Genomic DNA, 19,590 nt, shown 5'->3' on the forward strand with positions numbered 1-19,590 from the left:
ACCAAGTTTCAGGAGCCAGGTGCGTAAAAGTATAGGATGGCCGAAAAGTGCCGGGGTCAGTGTTTCCCAGAGAGGGTGATACTGCCCCTGGCAGGTGCTGGATTCATCTGGTAGGAGTGGGGAGCGGGAGTGTGTTGTGGGAGTAGGGTTAGGGCAGGGTGTGTGTGTACCAAGGCTGATACCTACACTTTATTCCGGGTAACAGATTATTCTGGGGAGTTATGGGTGATAGTTCAAACGTTTTTCATTGCCAAGAGAACACTAAGTAAATTTTTCTCTCTTTCTGAAAAGGGTGCAGTAGGTCCAATAAATTTGGGAGCAAACAGCCTAGTTCTCTTCTACAAGGAGACTTGACAGGGCAGAGGGCACCAGGCCCAGCGCAGGCCATCACGATGGCATCACAGCGTCTTAGGAGCAGCCCAATTGCTCGCTTAAGTGAGTGCCTCCGATGTAAGTCAAGCTTTTCCAAATAATTTTCTTTGGCATTGAATTCCGAGTGTCTAATGCCTAGAATAGTACTCAAGGACCCTTTCATAAAATCACACTGGACCTGAGGTGTTCCTGAAATGATTTCAAAACCAATAGTGGACCAGCAGTGCACTCAATCCAAAACCCTATGACTGTTTGAGCTGTCTTGAAAATCTGATGTATGTGTGGACCTTCCCTTAAAAAGCTATGTATGTGCCCGTGCAGACTAAATTTACACACAGCTATAGGACTGCGGTCACCACCAAGACCTGGAGAAAGACTACAGACAGAAGGACAATGCAAAGAGATTAAATGTAGCATGACTTGATTTCCACCATATGCTACAAAACACAGGTTGTCCTGGCTATACCTGTCTAAATAAGGAGTAGTATTGATGAGACTGTCCAAACAGAAGTGTCCATTAAAATAAGAATATTTAGGGATAGCGAGGACCTTTTTAAATTTAGATGAACAAGTTTAGTTATACATCCTTCCATTCATGTTTAAGCAGTCTTTTCTAGAATTCTCTTGCTCTATTAAATGTTGATCATGTATTTTAGCCAATATAATGTCACGGTCTTTAGTGACACTATTACTCGTTTTCTTTTTATAAATACTTAATTTTGGGGATGTTTGTACAAGAATGTTATTCTTACCTCCTGACGGCAAGTTTAGGTTTTTGTCTCGGAGCACACTTTGTGACAAAGGTTTTTAAATGTGTACTCCCTCTGAGCTACTCTCCAGGAAAAGGACACAGAGATGAGCAAAGAGGCAAACAGGAGACTGCTCATCGAGGAACAGATGCAATATAAATTCTGAAGGAAGCTGGGGAGCAACCTGCATGCGCACAACTGGACACTGGTTAAACACACGGGGCTGCATCCAATGCAAGGAGTCCTGGCTGGTCATTACAATGTCAAGGAAGGACATTAACGAAATGGTGTTCATTTAGAAAAGCAAATTAGAAGACACCGGTGTGGCGTCATCCCATTCGATTCTGAAAGTGCCTGGCACTGTGACTCTTACGGACAACAGCATTCAGAGTGGCACTAATGTATCTTCCAATTGCTTCACATACAAGGTGACATCCAAGTTCACAAAACCCTTCAGGTCTAACTGTTATCCTCGCTCCGCAGAGGAGGACACGAAGGTTTAGAGGGATTGAGGTAGACTGCATGGCCCCATACAGCTAAAAATATATACTACATACACAGGTATTAGGGTTTTCTGAAATGTTATCACTGACTATAGATTTCCCCCCACCTTCAGAAGGACAAGATGGTCCACAATGCCTGGGCCTTGAACTCCGTAAAGAAGTGCATTCTTGGGGGGCAGAAACGTGGAGGGGAGGTCTTTGTCCAGATCCCACCAGGTTCACTTACGCCTCTAACCAAATGTCTCTGGCTAAATGGCGTGGTTCGATGTGGCCAGGAATCGCGATCCGGCTGGCACATACACAAACGCTCATTATCACCAAGAGGGTATCTGATTTTCAGTTGGAGCTTTAGTTTCCTCCCTGGCAGACACTAGCTCCTCAATTTGCTTCCAGAAAAAACATTCAGAAAGTTAAATTTCACTCCCTAATGCTTAAAAGGGAAAAGATTTATCGGTTAATATGAATGGGCTTATATTTCCTCAGAAGGGAAAAGTTCATGCTGCACAAAGTGGCCATTGAAAGTGAGGGCAGATGCGAGCTTAAAACCCAGAAAGCAGGATTTTTTAAAACTTAATTTCCCAGCGTGAATGGAGATGTGTGTGCCAGGTGTTGTGGGTGTTCCCTGGGCACCCTAGTGCCAGGAGAGCTGCTTGGCAGCTGAGCCCCTGCTGGCCTTGCTGTTCCCACTTGCCAAGGCCAAGGACGGCTTGATGTGGATCTCCCCTGCTGAGAACCGTCCTCCAAATGGCACAGGGCAAGGCCAAGGGCAGACAGTGTTGACTCAAGAGGGGCAAACTGGGCTGCCTTGCTCTAGCCCGCCTGGTCAAACGCACTCTGCCCAACCCCACTGAGCCTCCATTTCCTCGCCTACAAAATGAAGAACAATGGCAACTGCCTCGCAGTTGAGTGACAGGGGCTCGGTGAGAAATGAATACCAGTAAGATGCTTCCCCGCGGCCCCGCTGGATGCCAAGGATAGTGGCTGCCAATAGTACCATGTAAACTATGTAAGTAATAACGATCTGTTCAATAGAGAATGGCAGTGAGCTCAATGTAATTTTGAGTCCTCCTATACATCAATCACCCATAATTTGTGAACTAGCAAGTCTCTTCCTCACATGTGTAAAATCCCTAACGCTACATGGCAGAGCTTTGCTGGGACTCCGAGGATCGGCTCCATAGCAATGCGTCAGGGAAGCCAGTCAGGGACCCCTCCGGCCCTAGGCAGCTCATGGGGTGCTGCCTCTGTCATGATTAATCTTAGAGCGCCACAACTCCCAGGGCAGCGTACGCACGTGCACCCTACCTGGCCGAGACGTTGGTGAAGTGCATGTACGACGATATCACCACTCCTATGCGTCCTTTCCCGCCCTGCAGGAGACAAAACAGAACTGAGTCCCACAGTAGAAGCGTCAATAGTACTGGAACGTGCTCATGTGCCGAAAGGGGCAATAAGGAGTTTGTTGCGGGGCAAGACCCTCGGCAGCCTCAGCAGTGAGAGCGTGCTCACAGCAGGCAACAGGCAGAGCAGGTGCAAACCACGGCACCTGCAGGAGCCCAAAGGACCGAGACACGGCGCAGCAGCAGACAGCAATTTCCCGTTTCCCCATTGGAGCGGTAGAGACGATCCCTGGGCAGCAGCTATTTGCATGTCTTAATTAGCCAGCTTTCCATGGTACCCGTAGGGTTGCATGTTGCCCCTTGGTTTTCAGTGGCCAATTCCTCAAAAGCGGCTAACCTATCCCTTGTTCGTCTCGCAGACGTGGGGCATGCTGTCAAGGGAGATCAGTCCCTGCAGAAGGACGTCCCGCTTGGTGAAAAGAAAGAGAGGCGCAGTGCAAGAGGGTGAGGCCCTGGAGGAGACGGATGGACGCAGCATCTACGACAGCGGGCCCCGGACCAGGTAGGGTTTGCTTCTGTTGTGCATGGGCCGTGTGAGTCGGAGCTGCCTCGACAGCACCCCGCAACAACCATCACAATTAGCCAGGTGACAGGTAACTGAATACCCTCTCTGCAGGTGACTGCACACCCAGCTCAAGGTGCCCAAAGGAGCAACTGGCACGGGCAGGATGAGGTTCATTGCACAGGTGCGCGGCACTGAGAAGGATGAGTGTATATCCACAGACCTTCGCCAGGCCTACATAAGGCCACTGACAGCAGTGCCACAGGGAATACTGCCCCCGCGGACTAATGCCACGCAGAAACACTGTAACCACACGGCAAGGACATACTGCCAGGACCTGAAACTGTGGGCGGTGAATTATAACCTGTATGCTAAGAATTGTCTTTATATGTCTTCATGGTTAAAATATATATATATATATATATATATATGCTTTCTTTGTAATTAATATACAAAATTCATCTTTTTGTGTGTGGCAAACTGCATACCCATTAATCATTTATATCGCCCAAGACTGCTATTGTGCTATTACGGCTAAGCAGATGTGAAAGAGACCGTGTTAGCCCAAAAAGTCTACTGGCTGTTGGCTGTTTAAGACAAACCTTGTGTATGATCAACGGCTTTTAACAAGGGTACAGAATGCATTCCGTGTGGAAAGGACAGTCTCTTCAACAAACAGTACTGGTATAACTAAATTTCCACATGCAGGAAAATGAAACAAGATTCATACCACATTCCATATAAAAAACTAATTCAAAGTGGATTAATGAGCAACTGTAAAATCTAAAAATACAAAGTCTTTAGAAGAAAATATAGCAACAATGCTTTGGGGTCTAATTTTTTTCAGTGATAAATTACCAAACACAGTAAAGAATGTACATGTAGCAGAAAACAAAATAGATACCTGGGGCACTATAAAACGTTTTGAAACGACTATATCAAAAGAAGCGATAACATACACATTGGGAAAAAAAAGTGTTTTGGAATTGCATCGCTGATAAAGGTCTAATGTCTAAATATACGAATTAAATTGAAATATATTAAAAGCATCTAAAACTTATTAGCAAAGCAAGACAAATAACCCAATCAAAAACTTGGCAAAGGAAAAGAACAGGCACTTTGACCAAAGATGGTCAACAGATTCATGAAAAGATGCTCAATGTCATTAGTGATTAGATAAATGCAAATTAATACCACAAGGGAGGTTTTACGAGGAGGACAAAAGGAGGCGGTGGAGGGGTTATGAGTTGGGCAGCTCTGCAGGAGAGAGACTGGGCTTTCGACCCCCACGACCAGTTACAGTCTCAGGAACCCACACGGGTCAGCACTGACTCAATGGCAGTGAGAGGATGACCAGACAGACACCAGACACATGGAGAGTCGTACGGAGGGGATGTAAAGAAACTGGCGTGCCCATTCATTTCTGGTGGGAAGACGACATGGTTCAATCACCGTGGAAACAGTCGGGCAGTTCTTCACACAAAACAGAAGCAGAGCTGCCAGGCTGATGTTAGGTCCCCTGAAGTCAATTCCAACTCACGGAGACCCCGCGTGCAACAGAACAAACCGCCATGCTCCCAGTGCGGCTGTGTTAGCCTCTACTGGACCCTGCGATTCCACGCATGGGTATCTGCACGAGGGAATCTAACAGAAATGGCACAAATGCACACCTATGCTCATCTCAGCAGTAGGAACAGTAACAAGATAGAGAGAAGATGAATGCATGATTTTCAAGGTGGTACATATATAAAACATTTCTCAGTAATAAAAGAAAAGGGACTGCCCAAGTTAGCTTGGCATATGGGTAAACCTAGAAAACATTATGTTAAGCCAAACCGGCCAATTGTCACTGCCCCCATTCAAATGTTATGTTCCCACTTTCATACAACGATAAGAACAAGTTATTGCTGTTTTCATGGTAGTGTCGCGGGCGGCACAGTGGTTACGAGGTGGACTGCACACCACAAAGCCAGTAGTTTGAAACCACCAGTGGCTCCTTGGGGAAGGGTGAGGCTTTCTACTCCCCTAAGGTGAGGCTTTCTACTCCCCTAAGGTGAGGCTTCCCTAAGAGCTACAGTTTTAGCAACCCACGGGGGCAGTTCTACTCTGTCCTATAGTGTTGCTACATTTAGGAATCAACTCTATGGCAATGAGTGAGCCATGAAGAAGGGTAAGTGACAGTTCAGTGATAGACTTTCCGCCACTCATGTTAGAGACCTGCGCTCAGTGCCAGCACATGCACCTCAAGCTCAGCCATCGGTCCCGAGCACAGAGGAGGCTTGGGCAGCGTCCCCTAACATTGTGCGTGAGGGTAATGATGAGTCAGCGAACTACAAAGCCATCTGTATGCATGCACAAGCAGCATTCTTCTGGACTTGAACAATTTTCATTTGTTTTGAACAAAAGTCACAGAATCGCTGAGTCACATTAATTGCTGTGTGTACTCTGCAGCATCTACTCAACACGAAAGTAAACCTGGGATAAACCTTCCCGAGAATGGAAGGCTACTGCGGCTGAATCAATAAGCAGGTTGGATGACAGACACAGGAGGGCAAACAAAACTAGGGTCCTTTTATTGAATACGAGAACGGGAAAATGGGAGAGTGGTGATAGTGCCACACCATGGTGAATATAACGGATATTCCGCTGTGCGTTTCCAAATGGTTAAAATAATAATTTGCCGTACAGTCTCCTGTAGTAATGAGGGGGGAGAAGACTATGAATGTGGATTTGATTGTGAATGTGAATCTGGGGGGACATTGCTCTACTTGCCTCTCAACAGGATTCAAGCCACGGCAGGTGCAACTACGCTAGCGATTTCTGGCACGATGTTATAAGAAATGCACGTTCGGCACAGCAGATGGATTTTGGCCAATGTCAGCAATTTCACCCTCATTGTGATTTATGATAACCTTCATCAGGCACTTTTAAGTTAAAAGTAACTTACCTTTTACAGCATGTCATCTAAATATTTCAAAAATGGTTAACATGACACCAGAATAGCCTTGGCAAATAGTGATTGGCAAATTATTGGTGAATTATAAATAGCCTTGACAAATAGTGATTGGCAAATTATTGGCAAATTATTTTAAATAAGTTCCAACAAGTCTCCAGTTAACCCCATTAACAAGATTTATCCAGAGTCAAGTGCTCTTATAGGACAAGATGCCAATTTCGTATACCTCTGTGTGGTAATTTCATCACTTGTGACCTTTCTGCTTCAAACTTATCCCATATAAAATTGAAATGAAAAAGAAAAAGAAATTAAATATTTCAGAGCGATGCTTCCTAAACTCTGGAGCATAATAGAATTCTCAGAAAACAAATGGCTGGAGCCTGTGTGAATCTAGTAGGCGCATGGTCGGATCCCTGAATCTGCATCTGTCCACAGGAAAAGGCGAGGCAGGTGCTGCCGGGCCTGTGGCCACACCATGAGAGCCTCTGGGTTAGGAAGTAATACTTGGGAATGAGTCAGTCTTGAATGTAGGGGACCATGGCCAAGCATTGTATATAAATCCCCAGGTGAGACTCGATGAAAAACCTGTAGCTAGTTTTAATTGACTCGAATTATTTTTAAGGTGTATTTAAAACAAACAAAAAAGAACTCAACTCAGCTTGCATCCAAAAACATCTTTGGAGGAAAATACCTTAAAATAATGCAGCACTTGAAAAAGCTCAGGTGTATGCTTTGCTGTTCATTTTTCCTAACGACAACAATAAATACATTAAAAAATAAAATTTTATAATCAAATACATTTGGGAGCAGGTCTGAGTATTCAAACTCATCAGAATAAAACAATCTCATGATGGGGGGAAAAAAAATCACATTTTCTAGATGTTGTGGAGGTCGTAGAAATCTGATGCAGCATGCTGTAAGTAGGGAACTAACCCTTTAAGGCCTGTGCCCCAGTAAAGGACTGTGGGCCCCAACCCAACTGGCAAACTTCCAATCAAAGGATTTCTCTCACACAGTGTACAAAGTCAAGGGGGTGTGTGTGTGCGCGCGCGTGCGTGTGTGTGTGATCACCACTTCTCATGATAGGAGGAGTGTCTCGTGACAAGTTTAAGACCCATCGCCTTTTCTCTTGGAAAAATTTGTTCTCAGTCGGGCTCCTTTCAACATTAACCAAACTTGAGAAGCCAGGAGTGAGAAAGGACCTCTTCTTACCAGGAGGCAAAAATGAATGTCAAGGCAATTAACCTGAGAATTACAGAAGATGCCAGAGGTAGGAGGAGAAAGACTAATAAGAGGGAATGGCCCCCAGAGCACAAGTCCTACCGAGCCCTGGCCAATTTGTGAAAATGAACAAGGGTACAGCTCACAAAAGATGACACGCTTACTGGGCTATGCTCAGCATCACACCCACAAGCACATGTCAACTAATTTCTCCCTGTAACTCAGATAGAACAGGGAAAAAAAACGTGCCTTTTCTTTTTAAAGGGGGCTTCCCATAATGAGAAAAATAAGGAGAAGGGACGGAAAGAGCTGGAAGGAAAGACAGAAATTCACTCTCAGAAGCATCCCTGATTAGTGGTCCATTCAGGAACTCGAAGATCATACTGCAGGAGGTGTGAGATCCTTTTGGAAGGATGAAATGCAAGCTAACCACAAATGTAAACAGAGCAATCCCCAGCATCAAAAAGTGAACATGTGGTTGGAACATCTCCGTCTCCTTCAACCCATAGCCCTCACATCCACGGGGGGCACCCTCTGCTCACCCGGCAGTGGATGACCACCACATGCTGGGGGTCGCTGTTGAGCCAAGACTCCTGAGCTTTGCATATGGTGCACATCTTATCGAGAGGTGGGGCGTGCAGGTCCGGCCAGCCCACGTCCATCGTCTGTAACAAGAAGAATATGTCCTTAGCGTCTATTTTCCTAAGGCTCTAAAGCCATTTCATATTTATTTTTTTTATGTCAATGCATTCCATTTGTGAGTCAAGAATGGCGTTGCATGTTCCTTTTCTAAAACCCAATGACAATAATGACCAGGCTTCTTCGCTAGAAAGAAAAGTGTGAGATAAACGAGACATCTCTCTAAGGGTCTTATCTCTGTGTGTGCAGCTACCATGAGAATTCCAGATGGGCCTTTTCACAGCATAAAGTGGAATGAAATTGGTGGAGCCGGGGTTGTAGTGGTGGGGGGGAGGGGGTGCAGGCAAGGGCAAGGGCAAGGGCAGGACAACGGCTGAGATCTGGCAGCGCCTGATTTAGGAGTTCTTGGCCCAAGCTGCTGCCAGCATTCCTCCGTTCAAACTACAATCAGAGTTTTGGACAGTGTCATTTGCCATTCCCTCACATTCCATGCAAACAATATCTTAGGGCAAAGGACTGTCGCACATACTTTGGAGACAACAAAATTCTTCAAAAGAGAGAACTGAGCCCAAGGAAGAGGATGCATTTTTAAATCTTAATTATAATTTGATCTCCCAACAAAGGAAATAATGATAACAACTCTCAACAACCATAATAAATCTATCTATTTTTAAAATCTACTTTGGTCAACAAGGATTTTTATGTTCTCTGCCTCTCCCTCCCCCGCTTTTTAAAAAAGGGCATAAGACAGACAGAGTCTTATTGGATTAGAAAAACAATAGAAATTATGTAAAAACAATTCTTAAATTCAGAAATCTGCCTAGAATGAAAATTCACATATTCCTTCTACCATTTGGAAGTAACCATGATATGTTTCTGAAGAATTCCTTCATCACCTTTGTCTATGTGAATTTAACACAGGTGAGATAATATTAGACGTATAGTCTTCATTTCTATTTTGTTAATTTTTAAATCGTTTTATTAGGGGCTCACACAACTCTTATCGCAATCCATATATACATCAATTGTGAAAAGTACATCTGTACATTCATTGCCCTCATCATTCTCAAACTCTTGCTCTCCACTTAAGCCCCTGGCATCAGGTCCTCATTTTCTCCCCTCCCTCCCACTCGCCCTCCCTCATGAACCCTTGATCATTTATAAATTATTATTCTGCCATATCTTGCCCTGTCCGACATCTCCCCTCACCCACTTTTCTGTTGTCCGTCCCCCAGGGATCTGTTTTATGAATTCATTCTACTTTTATTAGTTTTGTAAAGACACAATTCACTGGTTTGATTTTATTTTGTTCTTCATTCAAATGGCATCAGAATATTCCAGTCTATGCTTAACTTGTATATTTGAATTCTTAAAAGCATTGCCAGATACTTGCTCCTGTGAATCATGCTTTGACGAAGGAGCAGTGGTGACTACGAAGAAGTAGCACAGGGAGATCTTGATGGTGATGGACTTTTTCTGTATCTCAACAGTGGTGGTGACACAAATCGATGCATGTGAAGGAACGGCAGAGGACTCTACCAACCCCTTTCTCTACGCCCCACCCCAAAACACACACTCATAGACACACTCTCATCAGTGGGCACAAAACTACCAAAATGTGAATCAGGACTGAGGATTATGCCAATATCAATTTCCTAATTTTGATTCGCACTATTATTTACATAAAGTGTGACCATAAGAGAAACTGAATGAAGTGACACAGACTTCTTCGTATTATTTGTGTACATTTTATAAATTCGGAACATGAAGCAATAAAATGCATACCTTGGGGTTAAGTTTTGTAAGTTCATATCTCTTTTCGGAAAGGTTTAGGACCTACACAGGGAAGAGAAAAAAGTTTTAGGCAAATCTTGATCCTCAGAAGTCAAGAGAAAAAAACAATTGCATTTTTTAACCCTTTGACATCCTGAGAATTATGAGACAATAGTCACAGGACAAAGATGGAGATCCAAAATCTTTCCTTGTCCCTGGACCATACTCAGTTCACGCGGGGCACGGGAGAGGCCTATCTGTGTAACTCGTTCTCCAGTGGAAAAAACAATTGGTCATCAAGCTGGCTCCAATTTCAGCTGACCTCATGAGTCAATTTGTGACCCTACAGACCAGGGTAGAACTGCCCCTGCTAATTCCCAAGACTGTAGCCCTTTACAGGAACATAAAGCCCCCACTTTGTCCCCATAGAGCAGCCGGTGGTTTTGAATGAGCCCGACCTGTAACCACTACGCCAGCTAAGCTCAAGAAAGATTCTAGAGCAGGAAGATCACCATGCAATGAAAGGGCGTGGTTAAGAGAGAAGGCAGGACAGTGATCAGAGGTTTGTGACGATCAGACAGGGGCCTGGATGCGACGTCGAATGCGGGAAGGCCATCAGCGTAGAGACACAGAGTGCTCGGTGCAGATAGGATGAGGAGCACGTGCAAGTCAGGCAGGGTCCCCTTCCCAACAGGTCCTCGGGTTAGTGCTCCCAGAACCCAAATTCATTCCTGCGAAGAATTCACAAAAATGCTGGCAGTGCACCTTTGCACGCTGATGGTGAGGATGGATTTCAGTGTAGGTCAAGAGGCCTTACAAGGCAAAGAGAGTCCACAGCAGCTGCGCTTTAGGCACACAGTGCTCCCAACAGGAGCAGGCGACAGGGTAGTAGACTTGACAGAGACTAGCAAGGAGCAAGCGAATGACGAGGGTGAGTCACACAAAAAGAGGAATGGGGGAGAGGCCACTCTTCTTTTCTTTCTATTTGGGCTCCCATCTACTTTTGCACATGACTTTTGAAACTTATGTTACTTCTTTTTTGGATAGTCCCCTGGCTTCCTGGGCACCCATTCTTTTGTCTTCCGGATTTCTTTTTCAGGAGGAGAGTCAGAGGTCACTAAGAGGTATCCACCCACTGAAAGTAGCTACTTGCAGCAATGTGCTGGACTCTGCAGGCAATGAAAACTTGGTCTGCACCGGCTAGTGAAGGAGTGGGCAACGGCCACCCTTGCCGGAGACCGCTCCTGAAACCCTGTCTACTTCTCCCTGTGGCGAGCCAGACAGTAGCAACAACACAGACCGATGGCCCTTCTCTGTGAAGGAAGTACCTACTTCTGGTAGCATGCCACTGAGAGTAAGTGAGGCCAGGAACATCATGCAAGGACCATGTACATGATAGATCTACCCAAACCAACCAGTGCCACCCAAAACACCTGCACTCTCCCATCAATCCTTGGCCTGCCAAGCTCATGCACCCCAAAGTCAAAAGTGCCTGCACTCACCAGGTAATTGTCACCGTGCTTGGACTTGAGCATGCGTGTAACCTCCTGCAGGTTGTGGAGATAGGAATCCTCGGAACTACTGGCAGGGAAGGAGACCGCGATGATGCGCTCTGTGATGTAGGTAAGATCCAGTTCATAGCCGTCCTCCATTGTGGGGATCAGGGTAGCTGGCCTAGGAGAAAGGAAGAGAGTTTCACAGGACACAGCAACAAGACACCAGGAAGGGAGAAAGGAAGGCACGCAGTCAGGGCCTGGGGCTTTTATTCAAGCATAAGGAGGGAATTTTACTATGAGTAGGCTTTCAAGGCTCTTTATCAATCACAGGAAGTTTATGAAACACTCAAACCAAACTTCCATTAAGTCCATTCTGACTCCTAGTGATACCGTGGTGAGGAACATTCATGGTAAATTAGGGTGCTATCCAAAAAGTCAGCAGTTTAAAAAGACCAACTGCTCTGTGGGAGAGAGAACCCCCAAAGACAGAAAACTACACACCAATGTCCCTCGTGAGCACAGGTGCAAACATTCTTGACAAAATTACGGCCATAAAGTCTACTGACTTATCAAAAACAAGAATTCACCATGACCGAGTGTGATTGCTAACAGGGATGCAAGGATGGCTCAGCATCCGAAAAGCTACGAATGTCACCCACCACACAAACAAAATACAGAATAAGAACCACATGATCACGCCAACAGATGTGGGAAAGCATTTGAAAATGCCCAACACCCATTTCTAATAAAAACTGAGTGAAAAGGTATAAGATGTGCTGATCCCTGCAACTCTCCCAAATGTGAGAAACTTGACTATATCATTTGTGTTAGTGGGGTATTGTGTTCATGCCCCCCAAATCAACAACAACAAAACAACAATAGGAATAGAAGGGAAATACCTTAACATAATAAAGGCCATATGTGAAAATCCAAAGGCCAACATTACACTCAACAGAGAAAAACTGAAAACATTTCCCCTGAAAATGGGAACTAGTCAGGGGTACCCCTGTATCATCACTCTTATGCAACATCATATTGGAAGTCTTTGCTAGAACCATATGGCACCAAAAAGACCAAGAGAATCTAGTTTGGCACAGCAGAAGTTGAATTCTATTTGACAATGATAGACTATATATGACTCCCTGGACATACCATCGAGGATAGATAGCTCTATAGAGACAGTAACTGGACTTACAATCGCCTAAGTCACGGCTGGGGTGGATGGGAGGCATTTGGAAACTAACAGAAATACGTACGAGAAGAAAACATTCTGAAATTGATTGTGGTGGTATTTGTTCAAGCCTTCTTAACGTGATTGAATTATTAAATTGTACGGTATGTGAAGCAGATATCAATAAGACTATTTTTAAAAGCGTTACCGTCTCAGAACCCCACTTGGGCAGTTCTAGTCTGTCCTGTAGGATCTCTGTGAGGTACTCTACAAGGTTTCCTTCAAGGTTATTTCTGTACCAACACAAGTTACTAGTTGGAGAGAAGCTGGCTGCAGCAGCAACACACACAGGTGCAGTGAGTGAACACTAAGTGGTGCAAATAACCAGCACACTCAGCTGTTAACTGAAAAGTGGGAGGTTGGTGTTGACTCACAGATGCTTTAGCAGTCGTGCCTGGCAACGTCGTTCCAAACACTCAGCCACTGAAAACCCAAAGGTGTATAATTCTACTCTGACACCCAGGTGGGGCGGGGGGGGGGGGGGTCACCAGGAGTTAAGGTCAACTCCATGCAAACTTTTGGGGGAGTAACTTTTAGTTCTATTTCCAACAGGTGTAGTGTTCGGAGAGAAGTAAACACTTGTCCCTGCAATAAGGGTGCTTCAAACCAGGCTTGGAAGGCTTTGGGGAATACAAAGGCCGTTGTTGGGAAGGCTGCCAGCAGGGACCGAGGCTGCAAACAAGGGAGAACGTCAAGTCTTGTACATATCTGCTCATTTTTCCATATAAAGTTCCCTGTGTGGGCCTGCAGTCTTCTAGGGCAGGGAGAGAGTGGGCCAGAACAGGGGTTCCACTGGCCCCAAGGGCGCTGGATTTGACCCTTAAGGAAAGGATGAGCTTTTAATCTATAAAGCTCATTATCCAAAAACACAACTGGTGATAAAGGCCACAAAGAGCCGCTCTACTGTGCACAGCTCTGCATCAACTCTGCTGAAAGCCCAGCACATGGACATGGCGGAGGTGAATGGGATGCAAGCAAGAAAAAAAAGAAAAGAAAGCATCACAAGTAGAAATATTAATTTCTGATGAAATAGACTTGAAGGCAATACTAGTAAAAGAGAGAAGGAAGAATATGGCAAACTAATTAAGGGCCTAACCTAACAAAAAGATGTAACCATAATAATAATTAAGGGGCTAATCCAACAAAAAGATGTAAGCATAATAAACACCTACATAGTCCTATAATGCGCTCAGTGGTAGTGAGTTTGGTTTAAGTTTTAGGGCAGAAGTAAATGAAACTGAAAACAGAAACACAATAGAATGAGCAAGACCAGACATTGGTTCTTTGAAAGAAGTAATAAAAATAAAAACCTATGGGTAAATTTAACAAAGTAAAATAAAGAGAAGATATAAATAACACACATGCGTACACACACAAATGAACAATGTCACAACAGAACCAAAACAAATGAAAAGGAGAGCATGAAAATAATATGAATAACAACTACAAATTTTGAAACCTACAAGAAATGGACAAATTTATAGAAAATAAATACCTACCCAAACTAGTACAATCCAAAGTTGAAATATTGAACACACCAATCATAAAAGTAGAAACTAAGTAGGGCATTTGAAAAAATGTCAATAACAACAAAATAAATGCTGGCCCAGATGGCTTCACTGGTGAATTCTACAAACATTTGGAGAAGGGAAGATACTAATTCTACTCAACAGTCCCATAATATTAAAAAAAAAAAAAAGGAGTACATCTGAATTCATTTTATGAAGCAAGTATAACCCTGATAGCCAAACCAAAGTTTTTTCAGACATACTGAAAAAGAAAATCAGATACCAATATCCCTTATGAATAGCGATACAAAATTCTTCAACAAAATTGTAGCCTAGAGACCAACAACATATCTAAAAATAAAATAAAAAGAAAAAACATATGACTAAGTGGGATTCATACCAAGCATGAAAGAACAGTTCAGTCTTATTAAAACAAGCCACAATAATCTACCACATAAATAAGATAATGGAAAAGAACAACATGATCATAACAAACAGTGCCAAGAAGGAGGGGTGGGATGGGAATTTTTAAAAATCCAACACCATTCCTGATAAAACACACTAAACAAAATTGGAATAAAAGGGAAATTCCTCAATATATTGTGTGTGTATACCAACAGCCAATATTAGTCTCAACAGAGAGAGACTGAAAGTATTTCCCCTTAGAACAAAAACCAAACAAAAAGGCCCATTCCCGTCAAATACTCTATTTGAAGTCTTAGCGCAATGAGGCAAAAAGATATATGAATTGCGTCCAAACTGGCAACAAAGCAAACTCGCTCTATCTGCAGATGATATCATCGTACTCATAGGAAACGCTCGAGACTCAGCAAGAAAATTACTAGAACTATTTGAAACATACAACAGAGTGTGACATTGTACAAGTTCAACATTCAAAATCAATCATTCCTACCCACCAGAGGTGGGGAACGTCTGCCCCACAGCCCATATAAAACCCGTAGAATCATCGATACCAGCTAACATCACATTAGGGGAGAGTTAATTAAATGTTTGACCAGTACGGCCTTCAAATAATGTTAGAACTGTCCAAATGACCGTTGGTTTCCTACCCTTGCTCCACACTAGCAAAGAGAACAGTGAAAGGTACATCAGGAAAGAAATACCATTTACAATAGGCACCAAAAATATGAAATGCCTAGGAATGAGGCATATAAAAGGCTTCAACACCAAAATACTACAAGACAAACAAATGACACCCCCCCAAAAAAAAACAACCCCAAACAACTGCAGAAAACCTACAAAAAATGGAAGCACATACCAGGTTCTTGGATAGGACAGCTTAACAATTTGAAAATATCAATATTACCCAAAATTATTTAGAGATAAAATATAATCTCTAAAGAAGTGGAAAACTAGATTCAAAAAGGGAAAGGGGAAAAAATAGTAGCAAAGTGCTACTAAGGAATAAGAATGAAGTGCGAAGCCTCACACTTCCTGACCTCAGGCCTACTCCGCAGCCATGTAGTGAACACGGTCATGACTGTTCCAGGGGTGGGCAGACGGAGCAATGGAAAATAACTGGAAAGCCACAAGGAAATCCATCCACTTGTGGACAAGGCTGCAGCTCATTTAATAGGAAAGATGTTTTTCTCTTTCATAAATGGAGCCGAGCAAATACGCAGAAAAATGAAACAGGACCCCTAACGCACTATTTTTACAAAAAGGAATTGGATTGAGAACCTATAGAAAATTCAGAAACCATAAAGATCACTAAAGAAAAAAAATAGGGACAGACTTAGGGGCACTCATTCATGGCATAAATATAAAGGGGCTTCAAAAAGTTACTGGAAGCATTAAATAGAAAGACAATGGAATTTTCCCACTAATTCTTTGATGCCCCCCAAATATAATCATATCTAGAAACACAAAAAACAGAAGAAAAACTATATTACTGTTAATTATACACATCAAAATATTTCATCAAAAGAGAACAAAAAAACCACAGACTAGGAAAAATTGGCAATGATATATTGGAAAGTAGGCAGGCTCTACAATTAATAGAAACTTTCAACACTGCAAGAACAAAAACACACACAAAAAAATCCTATTTGACCAAAAAAAAAGGCCAAAGGAAATGAACAAACACTTCACTAAGAAGAATTGTAAGCAGGTAACAAATACACAAATACTTGTCATCAATATCCATTACCAACCAACCAAACTCACTGCGAGCCAGTGGAGTCCAACGCAAAGTGACCTGAGAAGACAGAGGAGCGGCCCCTTGGGGGCGGCCAAAGCCGTCAATCTTCACAGAAGCAGAAAGCCTCGTCTTTCTCCTGAGGAACAGCTGGGGGGTTTGAATTGCTGACCTTGCAGTTTAGAGGCGAAGGAGGCTTTTGTCAAAGGATATAGTCGATTCTATTTCTACCCGTTCCTCCCCACTCAAAGCTACACTTTTCCAACCAGACCACCCCACATCCTCGTTTCCAAAGACCATGGTATCATTTCCAGGAAAAGGGGCATCTCTGACCATGTTGGGTTTGTGGTGGTGTTGTTTTAACGTACTATAAAATGAATTAACACCCGTCCTGGTTTCCTCCCAGGAGCCTCATGGGAGACTCGTGGCATGAACACTCACCTAGACTTTCGATGCCTGCAGAGTGGCACGGTGGGCCAGGAGTTGCCAGGGACCTGCAAATAACAAGAGAGGGTTCTGTTAAGTTTCTTCCGTCAGTTCCCACATTCACACGCACCTCCAGGGACTGACGACAACTCTTCCGAGGTTGTCATAAACGGCAAGTCGCACATTGAAACCTAGGCTCAACTTAACGCCTCCCAAGGATCCCCACAGTATCAGTACATTTCTACCTCACGGCTTCCTATTCCCAAGTGAAGCAATTCCATTAACAGGTAACAGAGGGGGCTCAGGGAGCACCCTGGAGCCACAGCGAGAATGCCCCCCAGTCAGGGCAAGGAGGTGAGTAATCATTCGACACAAATAAAGCGCTTTCCTCAAACACAGTAAGTGTTCAATAAATGTCAGCCATATTCACTATCGTTGTTGTTGTTATTTACCTGGAAGAAGCAGTGAATGACTTTGCAGCAAATTCTCAATCACTTGGTCACTTTTAAAGGCTATGTAACCGGGAGAAAATTGTCCCATTGCAATTTTCTGTACAGTTCATACAATGCTCCTCTACAAGTACTATCAGAGGTGCGCCCAGCAACGTAGTAAGATGGAGTTCAGATTGCCCCTTCGGAAGTGAGGAAACTGAGGCTCAGACAGATGAGAGGTCGTCAATATGGTCACTGGTGGAGAGCACATGTTTTGAGAATGATGGGGGCAATGAATGCACAAATGTGCTTTACATCATTGATGTATGTGTGGATTGTGATGAGTTGTTTGAGTCCCTAATAAAATGATTCAATATATATATATGTGTGTGTGTGTATATATGGATGTATGTATATATGGTCACTGGTAGAGGTGAGAGCCTGGATCTGCTTCCTATGTAGCCCTAGCCCGAGCATAACCCAGCGGAAGACACTACTATGCTGCACACAGGACACGCGATGTCCAGAGCCAGCCTCCCTGCGAGTGGCCATAGCCCCTTACAGTGCGTCTGCCCCCGCTCTATCCTGGCCCCATACAGCCCTCCTCAGATAGGATCTGACGCCTAACTTCTGTCTAGGTCTTAAAACATGTGTCTTAACCTTGACTCCCACAGTGGGAAAAAAAAAACAGAGCATAAACTCTACGATCATTTCTGGCTGCAAACCAACCAGGCTCTCCTAAATCATACTGACACAAAGTCCACACAGCATGAAGACAGAACCCAGGTAAGAGTGAGCTGGCACACTTTGCTTAGTTACGCGGCTATAGTTGGTGAGCTTGGAAAAGGAGTGGCCACATGGGTTTACTTTGCATGTCACAACTCACTAGCGATTGCTTCATCGGCCAGTCACGTTTGCTTCCTCCATTGTGAAGTGGGGTTGAGAGCAGTCTCTGAGTTTTGTGGGATTAACTGATTATTTTTATACATCACCTGAAATCGTGACCTGTAGCTCCTACCCCAAGGGGTAAATCTGAGAAAGAATCCACCCTTCATCTCTCTAAACTTCTCCTCTCTTCCTGGCCCTCTCCAGCCTCATTCCTGCTGCTTGAGGAGCCCTGGCCAAAACTGCCAGGAGGCACTAAACAGACGTCCCTAGTTTTCTAAAAGGCCTGACACCAAGTCTCAATTGCAGTGGTTCTCAGCCTTCCATGACCCTTTAATATAGTTCCTCCTGTTGTGGTGACCCCCACAACCATAAAATTCTTTTCATTGCTATTTCATAACTGTCATTTTGCTACTGTTATGAATTGGTGGACCCTGGTGAAAGGGTCATTCAACCCCCAAAGGGGTCACGATCCACAGACTGGGAACCACTGCTCTATTGGCTCCGACTTGCTGCCATCAAGTCAATGCTGACTCATAGTTGCTCCCTCTGGGACTCCCTGACTGTAACTGTTTATGGGATGAAGCTGCTGCTGGTTGTGAACTGTCAATTATGTGAATAGCAGGCCAACCTGTAACCACTACACCCACAGGGCTCCTAGTGGCTCAGGCTAGACTCACTAAAAACAAGGAGACCACTGTGCTTGCTGAAGCAATGATGAGAATCAAGATTTTCAAACCAACCAGCTGACTCCAATCAAAACTGGGCCCAAGAACCAGCTTTGCCCAACAGAAGTGCATCACAAGTCACACTTTCCATTTCCCTAATTGTTAGAATTTTCCTTTTTTGTGTGCAATTTGCCTGTTGCTACTGTGCATTGCCATCAAGTCAGTACAATAGACAGAAATGCTGCCTGGTCCCGTGCCATCTCCGCCATTGCTCTGTGTTTGCGCCCATCTATGCAGCCATTGTGTCCATCAGTCTGGTCGACAGCCTTCCTCTTTTCTTCTTCAGCAATTTTATTAGCTTTTCATCCACATGTCATGCAATTCAAAAATTCAGTCATATTAAAAAAAAGAATTGCGCAATCATCACCACAGTACATTCTAGAACATTTTCTTCTTCCTTGGACTCATTGTTATTCATGTAATTTTTTTTAAATTGTGGCAAAAATACACACACACACAAAACAGTCTTCAATTCAACAACTGCTACATATATAATTCAACGCAGGCTCTTTTTAGCTATGCCTCCACTTTATCAAACATAATGTGCAATATCTTACGGTACGCAACACATCTGTAAAGCTGCACAGGCATATAATTTATAAGCAAACATAT

General features: G+C 43.8%; 1 protein-coding gene across 3 annotated transcripts in view; it reads right to left on the reverse strand.

Annotated features, from left to right (window-relative positions):
* The window catches only part of TNS3 (tensin 3), a 348,472-nt gene that overhangs the window by 180,574 nt on the left and 148,308 nt on the right, over window positions 1-19,590 (reverse strand). For all 3 annotated transcript variants that reach the window (XM_075558135.1, XM_075558134.1, XM_075558133.1), the window contains 5 exons: window positions 16,950-17,002; window positions 11,618-11,789; window positions 10,128-10,178; window positions 8,246-8,368; window positions 2,930-2,994 (listed from right to left, as the gene is read on the reverse strand). In XM_075558135.1, coding sequence (XP_075414250.1) covers window positions 2,930-2,994; window positions 8,246-8,368; window positions 10,128-10,178; window positions 11,618-11,767 — 389 coding nt within the window. In that variant the 5' untranslated portion in view covers window positions 11,768-11,789; window positions 16,950-17,002. The remainder of the gene's footprint in view (window positions 1-2,929; window positions 2,995-8,245; window positions 8,369-10,127; window positions 10,179-11,617; window positions 11,790-16,949; window positions 17,003-19,590) is intronic.

This window comes from Tenrec ecaudatus, chromosome 9 (genome assembly GCF_050624435.1).
Source record: "Tenrec ecaudatus isolate mTenEca1 chromosome 9, mTenEca1.hap1, whole genome shotgun sequence".
Taxonomy (NCBI): domain Eukaryota; kingdom Metazoa; phylum Chordata; class Mammalia; order Afrosoricida; family Tenrecidae; genus Tenrec; species Tenrec ecaudatus.